This window comes from Anopheles maculipalpis, chromosome 3RL (assembly GCF_943734695.1).
Source record: "Anopheles maculipalpis chromosome 3RL, idAnoMacuDA_375_x, whole genome shotgun sequence".
Classification (NCBI taxonomy): domain Eukaryota; kingdom Metazoa; phylum Arthropoda; class Insecta; order Diptera; family Culicidae; genus Anopheles; species Anopheles maculipalpis.
The window spans coordinates 40,858,037-40,869,629 of NC_064872.1; the positions used below are offsets into that span (position 1 = coordinate 40,858,037).

Here is an 11,593-nt window from a genome sequence, read left to right on the forward strand (position 1 = left end):
CATGGGTGGTTTGCACAGATCCGAGAGACGGGCCAAGGATAGTACTTTACATAGTATAACAAACGCATCTTTTTGGCATTTTTTAAATTATATTTGGCCATTTAGGCGCGACGCATGTCTTATTCCGTTGCACGATACTTTACATGTTCGCATATTTAATTCTAAACGCATCATGTTGGTTCACTACTACCTTCAGGCCTTTTCACCATTTTCTATATTGACATAATATTAAACTAGAAAAATGCGCTCACACTCAACACACACACACACACACACACACACACACACACACACCTACTCTTTCGTTTTATTTCACTTACACCATTAGTGTCTCATCGTCTCAAATCTAAAATGAACAAACTTAACGAATCACACGATTTGGTTGTTTGTCACACTTATTTAGAGGCTTTTGTTCCTTTCGCAACATATACCACCACGTTTTCATTCGTCTAATAATTGGGGTTTAGTTCACATAACATTTTTGCTATTTCCTTCAAATTTACAGGAACATCCCCCACTGATAAAAATAAAATCGCTTGCATGTTGCGCACGTACTAAGTTAAGAAAAGAGGCTTTGGCATATACTATAATCTTCTTCCTAGATGTGATTCACCGTGTGATGGAGCCTGCTCAGAATAGAAAAGGCTCTTGCCTTTGCTTAATAATGTAATTATAATCCCCATCAGAATCATACAATGTAAGCGTATGTTGAATTTTATATAGAAAATTGTGTCGTTTGGCTTGTAATTTACTGCACTTAGTAACACTGTCTTCAACAAAAGACTGTCCGTTCAACGAAATAGGTTAATATTTATAGGACTACAACTTAAACTCACTTTCTGCATTCTCTCTGTGCGCTCCGGATAACTCACATTAGAGTTTTACTATGCCTTCCATTGTTTTTCAATTACGTTTAAATGGTTTGGTAGATTGTTTAAATCTTCGCTTTGGTTAATTTGGTTTGTTTGTGTCTCTTCTTTTCAGCGTACTATGGAAATAACATGATTTTAAAAGTCCATTGCAAACAAAATGTGTCTCGCAGCTCGCAACTTCAGTAAGCGCATTGCATACTATACAACTAAAAACATTGTACAAATTTCCACACATTATATCCATTCTTTTTTTTTTATATATATCACGCTGACCACAAATCGAATAGATTATTGAATTTCTTTCGCTTTTGGGCCATATTTCAATTACTTCTTTTTTTGTTTTCCTTTTTTTGTACAACAATAAAGCTTTTCTTATGAGATATCTATTTATGTTTTTCTTGTTGTGTTTTACTGTGGCAACATGTGTTTTAATAATGATCCGGATTCGAAATCGCAATTATTTGCCAGTAAACCATATGTGATGCATCATTAAACCAGTGTCGAGATACGGTCCATAATCAATATGCTATTGAATGTGTATGCTTTCTACTTCTGTTGGTACGATGTACTTGTTATTTAAACGCTATACGTATCATCTAAATTCATTTCGTTCAATATGTCCTGAATCCAGTAGTGCAAACGAATAAATTCTGTTTCGCATACAATCGGAAACAAATCCTTGATTGCCACCAAAGCCTGCACTTTGTGTATCGAACGAATGTCATGTAATTATAAACTAAAGAAATTGGAAAAATGTCTTTCATAATAATAGAAAGAGAGAAACTCGTAAAGACATTTAAAAATATAAATTATAAATACGCTTTGAAAAAATGCTTCAAAGCTCCGAGCAGGCTTGTTGCTGCTATTGTCTTAGGTCTGTGTGTCAGTGGCAAACTACAAATATAGGATTGTTATCAAATAACGTAACGCAAAAACGCATTAAATATAGATTGATTTTTGAGGGAGTTTTTTTTTTCATGCGATGGTCTTTTGTCCTATTGACCTGCCTAACTGCCTGTCGTGTTTTGTATCATTTCTTTTATATACAGACAATCTATTACAGCGTTATTAGTCGACTTAGAGCAGCTTGGCCAAAACAGCCGTGTGACTGGAATAGAGATTGAACAAACAATTTGGAAATGGTGAGACACATCCCGGTACCGGACTACAACTGTCTCAGGTTATAAAACGCTCTATTCAATTCTCTATTCAAGAGAAAAACAAAAATATTTAATAGGAGACTAATTCTTCACCTTACATTGTCTGGACCTTCCACAGCCCGTCTAATGAAGCAGAAAAATACGAAGAAACCAATACTTTATTGTCTGGTGGGTTTATCACTGCTTAACTTGGATACAGCGGTCAGAGCGTCCGTCTTAACACATTATAAACATGCTCGAAAAGATGGACATTGTTATACGAAACTTGCAGACAGTAGTGTGACAAGAATTACATGTAACCAGTACCCGAAACTTAAACCAGAACTTACAAAAAAATGTCTTTCGTTCGGTTGGCACGTAGCCAATCGAAGGGATTGTGTCCAACTGGGCTCATAAAACATTTTGCCCTACCATTTTTATGGAAGGCTGACCTGCAACTGATATTTTAGAGACGATTGTAGACGTTCCGAAACTACCGAATGTAGGCATTTATTCTAACGGTGTCTTTGGCTAAGGTCCCTGCTAGCTGCCGAAGAGCCGCCCGACAAAGGGTGACAATTTGTTTTGTACAAAAATTCTTGTTCAGATTTTTCACATTTTTACCATCGTCTAAACTAATTAATTAATGCAAATGTCAAACCATACCCACTCCATTGCTTTTAAAGCAATATTTCTAGTGTAATATCAAACGGGCTTACAGATTACTGATAGAAAACATAACAGAGCAAAATTTAAACGCTTTTTGCCGATTGATGACGTATCAAATCAAATAAACTCACCTGAAACAACTACACTTTGGCGCTGCATTTAATCGCTTACAGAATTACTCTGCCTTGCTAGTGGAGTCACCGTAGAATTGTGCCGTGTCTTGCGCGATCCCTCACTGTCCAGCTCGGACGAAGGTGTGGTGGAGTTGCTTAGCGCTACCGTTTTATTGAAATCGATGGTTGCATATCCCAGCGATGCTTTTTTCGGACTTTCCGGTGGTAGTAGGCTCACGCTAGTGGGTGTAACATTACCACCGGCGCTAGGGTTTGTCGGTCCGCCGCCACAGAGACCGGTGGTGCAGTTTGCACCAATGCCAGACCTATCTGTGCCCGGTACTATACCGATCGTGCCTAGTGTAGCACTGCTGGCCGAGTTGCACAATCCACCAGGGATCGCACTGTTAAGGTTAATCGTAGTACTGTTGTTGTTGTTATTGTTATTATTAAAAGCATTGGTACCGTTCGGTACGCTGCCTGCAATCGGGTTTCCATTATTCAACCCTGTTCCAGTTGGTGAGAGTATTCCTGTTCCATTTGTCCCAACGCCAGCCGCTCCACTGATGCTATGCGATGAGTTGGACTGATCGAGATCAAGCACGATGTAGTTTACCTTGCGCTGGGTCGCTGCAGTTGCTGTTGGTGTGCATGGTTCCGAGTGATCTAGCGGTAGGTCAACATTGCTAAAAATATCCGGCTTTGAACAGCGCCCTCCACCACGCATGGAAACTGCTTTCAATTCGGCCAGTTCAAGATTTTCATAGAATCGATTTGGATCCATCGAAAACTGATTACCCGGCCCACCTCCGGTACTGTTGAGACGCTGGAACTGAGCAAACATGTTGCCCGGCACGATGTTGCTTTGTGGTAGCAGAGGCATCGCCACACCACCACAACCGACACCTGCGATCGCGGTCATTGACGTTGGAGTGCGTACATTTTGGTACTGACACTCATCGAAAGAACCGGTGGTATTATGGCCATTGTTGTTGTTGTTGTTTGAAATCGAAATAAGACTAGAATTACTTTTGCTACTGAAAGTGGCCGGTTTCTTCGCTTTACCAACACCGGTACCGATATCCGAACCGGTGATATTTACATTCATATACAAGCGTGCCGGATCGATGGCGTCCGGTGTGGAAGGCGTCTGTTGCTGATCGTACTCTCCACCACCACCGCAGAGAAGTGCATCGACTGGACCCGCTGATGTCGTCGTGTTATCCGCAGCGATCGAGGAGTGTAGTAATACCGATGCACCCGGAGCCGGTTCCTGCGGCGGTACATCCATCGATGTGCGAACCAAACCCCCGACAAGCGGTGCCACAATGGGGGCTGTCAATGGATGATGCACGTGGTGCTGATGTAGCAACAGCTGATGATGCTGATGGTGTAGAGAAGCCATCGTCGAGTCTTTCATGGGGAACTCCTGATACACGTTACTTACGCCCTGATGAACGTTTCCACTCGTATGGGACGTTGGTAGCGGATTTAGGGTCGTGACCTCCAGTATGTTGGTCATACTGTTTGGAGAACCGGGTGATGTTATGTCGGGACTGATTGGTCCGCTGCTTACCGAACTTAATCGTAGTCCTTGCTGGAAGCGTGTCGTAATGGTGTGTGGTTGCGCTGCTCCCGAAGCATTCGACCGGTTGGGTGTCGGCTCGAGATAGTTGCCCTCCATGGGCAGAGTATCCGTGCTGCGGCTTTGGTTCGAGTTTGAATGTATCGTACCGTTCGGACTGAGCGACTGGCTAGTCGCCATACCGGTCCGGTTCATTACAAACGTACACTGCATCCCCAGCTGGCCCTGTCCTCCACCACTGCTGCTGCTTCGCGTAGCAGTATTGTTCTGTGAAACGCTCCGTGCCGCAACGGACGGCCCATTCGAAGCTACCGGTATCGGGTACGGATCATTCGGGTTCGTATTTTCGTCGCTATAGATGCGCCCTTGAATGTAGGCCTGCACGGTGTAGAACAGGGCTTCGGCACGTCGACATCGAAAGGCGTAAATTCCTTCACCCGTAGTACAGCGGCGACCGGCTTCGAAGCTGAACTGGTCAACGTTGTAGCCATAGCGACGGAGACATTTCAATGGCCACTTTGTTGGTTCCTTGCCTTTTCGGTAGAGAGTTAGCTCGACGCGGGTTACTTCTAACTTACCGCTCCACAGCTCCGTTCCATCGTTGTCAATGTTTATCACGTGGAAGATGTTCGAATGTACGTCCTTAATGTCCTTCTTGGAATTGATGCAACCCATCTCCTGGTTCGTCTTCGTTTTGACGATCGACAGTGGTACAGTGTTTCGTTATTAGGGCCACCTAAGGACCATTTACATGCACGATGCTATTACTTCCTCTGAACGCACATGAACGCGAACCGACGACGGAAAGACACCTGCAACACCGAACAGAGATTAGCTTATTTCGACAATTAAGATTATCACACACAAATGACCCACCCCTGCCTGCATCTGTAGAAGTGATGGCAGTGGAAAAGACTAGAAGCAACTAGAGTAGCCAATGCCGTTGGCGAATTACGGAAATATGCTGCATAGTTGCAATACCTTTTTGCTGGTTTCGTACTATTGAAAGGGCGAGTACCGAAATTCGCAGTTTTTCTATCATTACTACAGCCACGGAGTGGTGGAGAGGGAGGGTGCACTTTAGATGATTTTTTTCCGCTGGGTAAAGGGAATGGCAACTTTTACAAACATTTGAGATCAATCTCGGCACACAATTTTCCCGCACGGTAAAGCAACAACACAAATCACCATTGCAACGTTTTGATTAGTTTTTTAAGGAAAGTAATATTTTAAATGAAGCGCATCATTTCACACTTTTGGAATTTGCAGGAAAACAAAGGTACAGGAGAACGTATTTTACTATTTGTTGTTTCGTTGCAAAGTCAGTGGAAGATGGGGCACGGTGGTCTTTCCTGATGAAACATGAAAGCAAGTCAACAGTATGCTCTCGAGTTTCTCGATGGTTGGATAGTGTGAAGTTTCAAAATTCAAAACTTTAAGGCTGCCACCCACTGCCAATTTCAAACTGCTCAAATCGATGTGAAACTGTAAAAATCTCAAATTTGCGATTTTGGATTTTTCCACAAACTTTATTTAAGACCGATTACAAGGCGAGAAAATTTCTAAAACACTCACGACAACCGGAATGCCGCGGACCACGAGTATTTTCAAAATTAAAATTTCAGGGTTTCATAGTATTTGAAAAGTTTTCTCGCTTTGAAATAGTTTTCGAGGACCTGGTGCATACACAATCTACCGACAAGGGACAATGGAGAAAAAGCAAAAATCAAAATTTTCAGATTTTAAGACAGTTTCACTTCGATTTCAATAGTTTGAAATTTTCCGTGGCCCCTGGCCATGAGAAAACGATAACTCTTGTTGGAGGAATCTTCTGCAGATATGGCAGCACTGCCTATATTTCTTCCAACTGTCAAATTATGCACATTGGGCAGTGGAACGAAAAAGAGAAAAAAAAACATGTAAACCTATCAAATAATCGGATTGTTTTTCCTTCGTATGTTTTGTTTTTTCATCACGTACATTCTGACGAAACTACTGCAATCGCGATTAAGCAGTGGGAAAAACTTTCGTGTTGGTGGTTTAAATCTTGTCCTTAAATTATTCTTGATTCGGAGAGACAACTGTGGGTCTCCGAGTGTTGTTAGGTAGCTAATTGTGACTTCCTAAATCTTAACATGAGCGACTCTAGACCAGACGGGGTGGATCAATGCGAACCGGGAGCATGTGAAGAGAGTTCACTGATAACGACTGATTCGTTCGAAGAATTTTCCCACGAGATAAACAGTCTTCCAGCCGTTCAGGAAAATGCAGGACACCCGCAGCAATTGGATAACAACGATAAGATTTCCGAGGATGATCGGGAAAGTGTATCGGATGGTGGCAACATTCCGCGGGCGCAAGATGGTGTCAATACGGCCGACCATCCGGTTGATGGTGCGATGAGTAAATCTAGTTCTTTCAGCAGTGCGAAAAGCAGAGAATTCGATGCTTCGACTACAAGCCTGGCTGAAACGACGGAACAGAGTCGCGATGGAAATGGCATGCTTGGGACAGAACTAGAATCGGGTGACTATCTTCACGATATCGAATTCCTGAATCGTAAGCGGCATGTGTTCATATTGAGCACGGCCGGAAAACCAATCTATTCGATGCATGGCAACGAAGACAAATTGGCCACTTTGTTCGGGGTGATGCAAGCGTTAGTTAGTTTTATCCAAAGCGGCAACGACACGATTAAATCGATCCACGCTGCCGGTGTAAAGTTTGTGTTTCTGGTCAAGTCTCCCCTTATATTGGTGGCGGTCTCGAGAACATCGCATAGCGTGCAACAGATCCAATTACAGTTGACGTAAGGTTACAGGCAGCGCACTGTGTCCAGGTGCGACTCAACATCCAAGTCCTTAATTAACAACTTTTTTTTTTATTTTCCTTTCTTCCAGTGATGTGTACAATCAAATTCTTTCCACGCTTACGCTTAGTCATATGATCAAAACGTTCGAAAGGCGAAAAAACTTCGATCTGCGTCGGTTACTGGCAGGAAGCGAACGGCTAATCGACCATCTGCTGGTTAGTGACAAGTGCGATCGGAAGCTGGTGTCGAACAATCCGTTCAGCTTTATGACACATTCGGTGCGTATTTTGCCGTTGCAACCGTCCGTAAGGGAAGCAGTCGTGTCCGCGATACAGAGCAACTGTGGAAAGATTAAGAACCTAGTGTTTGCAGTATTAATTGCCAACAATAAGCTGATAGCGCTCGTGCGCATGAAGAAGTATTTCATCCATCCGGCCGATTTACGGCTCATCTTTAACCTGATCGAGTGTTCGGAGAGCTTCAAGTCGGCGGAAAGCTGGACCCCAATATGTTTGCCAAAGTTTGATTCTAGCGGGTTCCTGCATGCACACGTATCGTACTTGGCTGAGGACTGTCAGGCCTGTTTGCTGTTGCTATCGATTGAACGAGATGTGTTTTACACACTGTCCGAAGCCAAGCGGAAGATCACCGAGGTAAGAGTTCTAATTGGTCAAACTTATTTTAATTAAAATTAAGAAAAATTAAACGTAAAGCAGTGAGTAAGAATTTATGAGTTAAAAGAAGAACGTAATCTGGAAGGGAACGGCGTTAATGAGAGAAGGAACTCGAACAAATGTTAAGAAGAATTCTTGGAACATAGTATAAACAACGTAACATGGTCAAAGCGAGCACTAACTAATTCGCCAGATACGATCTTGAAGAATTTAAGGCGTAAGAGAATAGATGACTGAGAAGCACTTTATCAAAGATCTGATTAGCGAACGGTGTGGATTGGAGATGTTACGACCTATACGTTTAATGTCACCAATTCGATTAAAAGTCGTGGTAACCAAATAGTCGACGTGGGTGTTTAGATTAAGGCCACTATCGAGCCATGCTGATGAATTCCCTAACTACAAAACATAAGTGATTAGGACCTGATACAGTCTACATTTTAGTACCTTATTTTCTGATAAATGCAATGTTATTTCTTTATACGTTCTCGTGGCGTTTCCTATTCATTTCCCCAACTCTTTATCTAATATCCAACTAACACCAAGTTCTTAACTCAAGGGCCAAGGTGTGTGGCTTGACTCAGGTCTTACATTTCGCCCACACATTGATTCTCTTGTCAGATCAGCTCGCAAAGTGCTCGGCTTGCTGAAAAGAATTACCTGTGACTTTAACGACCTCTTCTGCATCAAAGTGTTCTAGTGCCTGCTGGTATCCCACTGCTAGAATCCACATCGATCGTATCGACAGGGTTCAGACGTTCGTTTCCGCAATCATCCTGGTGATTATTCCTCTCACCTAAACGATATTTATCCAGATGCCGTGCCTTGGGCTAGGCAACTTTAGAAGATCATTGCTCCCTCGCCCAATCGTCTTTCGTTGCAGTCCGCTTATGGGAATGTACCGATGCTCCCAATCTTTTGTCAGCGATCTTTTTGTGTACTCCAAACCGTCCCTACGTATTAATTCACTTTGAGAAAGTCCGTGAATGCATATAGCTATCGGTCGTAACAGTCCACAGTTCATTGCGTGCCATGCATCTGTTTAATGTATCATGTTTTCTGTAGCAGCATGCTAGTTTAGTATGCTAGCAGAAAAAAACTTATGAAATATAATAATAATAATAATAAGACTAATCTGTATTAGTCTTGCAACAGTGTGCGAGATAGAAACAGCTTGACCAGGAACAGCTCCAAGAGGAAAACGGTGAACTATAAAAGACTAAGAACCTTGGACAGGGTCGAATGTGGATTTAAAATCCATGTCAATTCGTAAAAGTTATTACCAATTTTCCACAAAAAAAAACTATTTTTTTGGATTTCTTTCAGAAATTACGTCGAAGCAATTGTCTCGAAGCTATCAATGATGCAATCAACAACAAAGGAATCAAGCTGTTAAACATTGGCATACCCGAGATAAGGCATTTTTTATACAAAAGCAAGTCGAACGCTCAGCTACTCTGCTCGGAGTTGACGGTGCCGTATTCTAGCGGAGAGCAGTTTAAACGTTTAGAGGGCATGTACTTTCAGCTACACCATCGCATACACAATTCTGGTCGGCCCGTAAAGTTGATCTATCAGATGAAGGAAAAGGAAGTGCTGCTAGCTTGGGTAAGTATTGTCTTCTTTGCAGAAATGTATACATTTTTCGTTCGGTGGATGGAAATGCATTAACCTTTCGTTTGTGTTCCAGGTGACGCAAGCATACGAGCTGTTTGTAACATTTGAACCGACGGTTGAGAAGAACGAAGTGATAAGCCTCGTGAACAAGCTGCTAAAATGGATCAAGAAGGAGGAAAATAGTCTATTCATTCTTTCTGCTCCAACGTTTTAGGAGTCACTATCTCTGTCGCCGCTGTTGCAATTCTTTTCATTCTCACAAACAAGCTGGCCGGCAGAGATGGCATCCTGCACGCAGGAGTAAATTTTCCCTTACCGTCAGGCATGGTCCACTCCTATCCCATTACATACGATTTGGAAGTGATGGTCGATGGTGACCGGTGCAATTTACTTTTCACTACGATTCCGATGAGTGAAAGGCAAGCGACCATACGTAGAAGCGCGTATATAACCGAAAGCAGTCTGTAAAAATCTTTCCTTTAAGGAAAAAGCGTATGATTCGTGGTGAAAGAGAATAACCGTGAATATTAACAGAGCAATTATAATGATACCTATTTTGTGTAAATAATTATTTATAAATAAGTTATATCTATAACATCTTAGGCACCTGCTTTCAGATCGGATCACACCGAGCGTTGATAAGACAACAACCAATTTCTGTTTATTGTGCCTAGCAAGGGGTGCTCGTTGTTAATACTAATTGTTGAGCAGATTAGGAAAAAAAACTAAATCAATCGATATAAACTAATTGCACCATTCATACGAAGCAGATGATCGAATTAATACCAAAACGATGAAGAGGGTACGAAAACTTAGAATAACAAAATTGAAGCGAAGCGTAACAAAATACTCTGAAAGAGAAAGCCCAACGTTAGCTATTTTGACTGGTTCTTTGTGAGCTCGTAGAGGTGAAAAATAAAAGACACAATTGAATGATAAATAAAGTGTAAAATGTTTATCGGAGTTATACACATGGGAACGTGCAGCTTCTTTACTGCAAATCATTGTAACATTAGCGGAAGAACGTTTCGGATATTGAGATCAGTGCTGAGCCATTGCTTAATAATAATATTGATTTTTGATACATTTAACGTTTCGCATGGTCTGGAATTTGTCTCTTTATTTCGGTTTTGTTCTATGTGTTGTCTTGATTTATATTAGTTTTGCACTACAGTTTTCGTAATACCGCCATTTTTTTTTATTATCAGTTTGGTTTTGTCTCATTCCTTTTGTATCCTACACCTGCCCGTTACGGGTCGGTGCTGCTTTTCGAGGTTCTTTTGCGTTTGTTCGTTCGTTCTTGTTTGATTGCTGTAAATCGGTTTAAACATTGAAGTACATTTACGTTGCTGCCTTCTGTCTACTTGCGCATTCCATTGGACAGAAAAAGAATGTGTAAGTGTTTTCTTTTTTTTCTTCTTTTACTAGCGTAAGGTAACGTGACGTTGACGTACCTGAGACACGCATTATGGTGGGAGTACTGGTTATAAGTAAACTATAACTGTAACTCTAAACTAGAGTTACACTAGAGAACAATCACGCTCTAGTTTACGATTCCAAGAGTTGTAATATTCTAAAATAACGTATGCATAAAAAAGACTGTCTTAATATACGTAAAATATTACAGAGTTCTGTTACACATCTCCACATTTTTGGAAGATTATAAAAATAATCTTCATATAAGGGACAGATTCTGGTCACCCAATAATTTTGAACAACCCTTCAAATGCAGATAAAACTGACTATGAACATTTCTCGGCTGGTGAATTCTCATAATGAAACTTTACTCCTGCGTTTGGGACATTCGTCTGAAGAATATCCTAAACAATATGGACCCAGTCATATATAGTCGCCTCCCGTCCATAACAAGACGATGCCCTAGATACCCTTATCGTTCTGTAGCCAAAGGCAGAGTTTCAACTAATTATCACGGCGTAGAAATAACAGACAAACACACAGTCGTGTAAAAATCGATCGATTTAGTTTTCTAAAGAAGTTTTTCTGATTGTTGGTCATCCCAAGTTAGCCAATTTATTAATGCATACGTTAATATTGAATATTGGAATTGTTTGAACTTAGCGTACATTAAAATGTCTCATATTATTTCGTTTT

The 11,593-nt window shown here is 41.5% G+C and overlaps 2 protein-coding genes across 2 annotated transcripts; one reads left to right on the plus strand and one right to left on the minus strand.

The window, feature by feature from the left end:
• Window positions 1–2,839: 2,839 nt before the first annotated feature.
• On the minus strand, window positions 2,840–5,082 carry LOC126564187 (putative uncharacterized protein DDB_G0277255). Its single transcript, XM_050221152.1, has one exon. The coding sequence runs from the start codon at window positions 5,051–5,053 to the stop codon at window positions 2,840–2,842; it is 2,214 nt and encodes a 737-aa protein (XP_050077109.1). The 5' UTR covers window positions 5,054–5,082.
• Window positions 5,083–6,513: 1,431 nt separating this feature from the next.
• On the plus strand, window positions 6,514–9,787 carry LOC126564450 (vacuolar fusion protein MON1 homolog A). Its single transcript, XM_050221509.1, has 4 exons — window positions 6,514–7,187; window positions 7,279–7,843; window positions 9,191–9,472; window positions 9,555–9,787. Exons 1-4 carry the CDS (start codon window positions 6,514–6,516, stop codon window positions 9,693–9,695), a joined length of 1,662 nt encoding a protein of 553 aa, XP_050077466.1. The 3' UTR covers window positions 9,696–9,787.
• The last annotated feature ends 1,806 nt before the right edge of the window (window positions 9,788–11,593 follow it).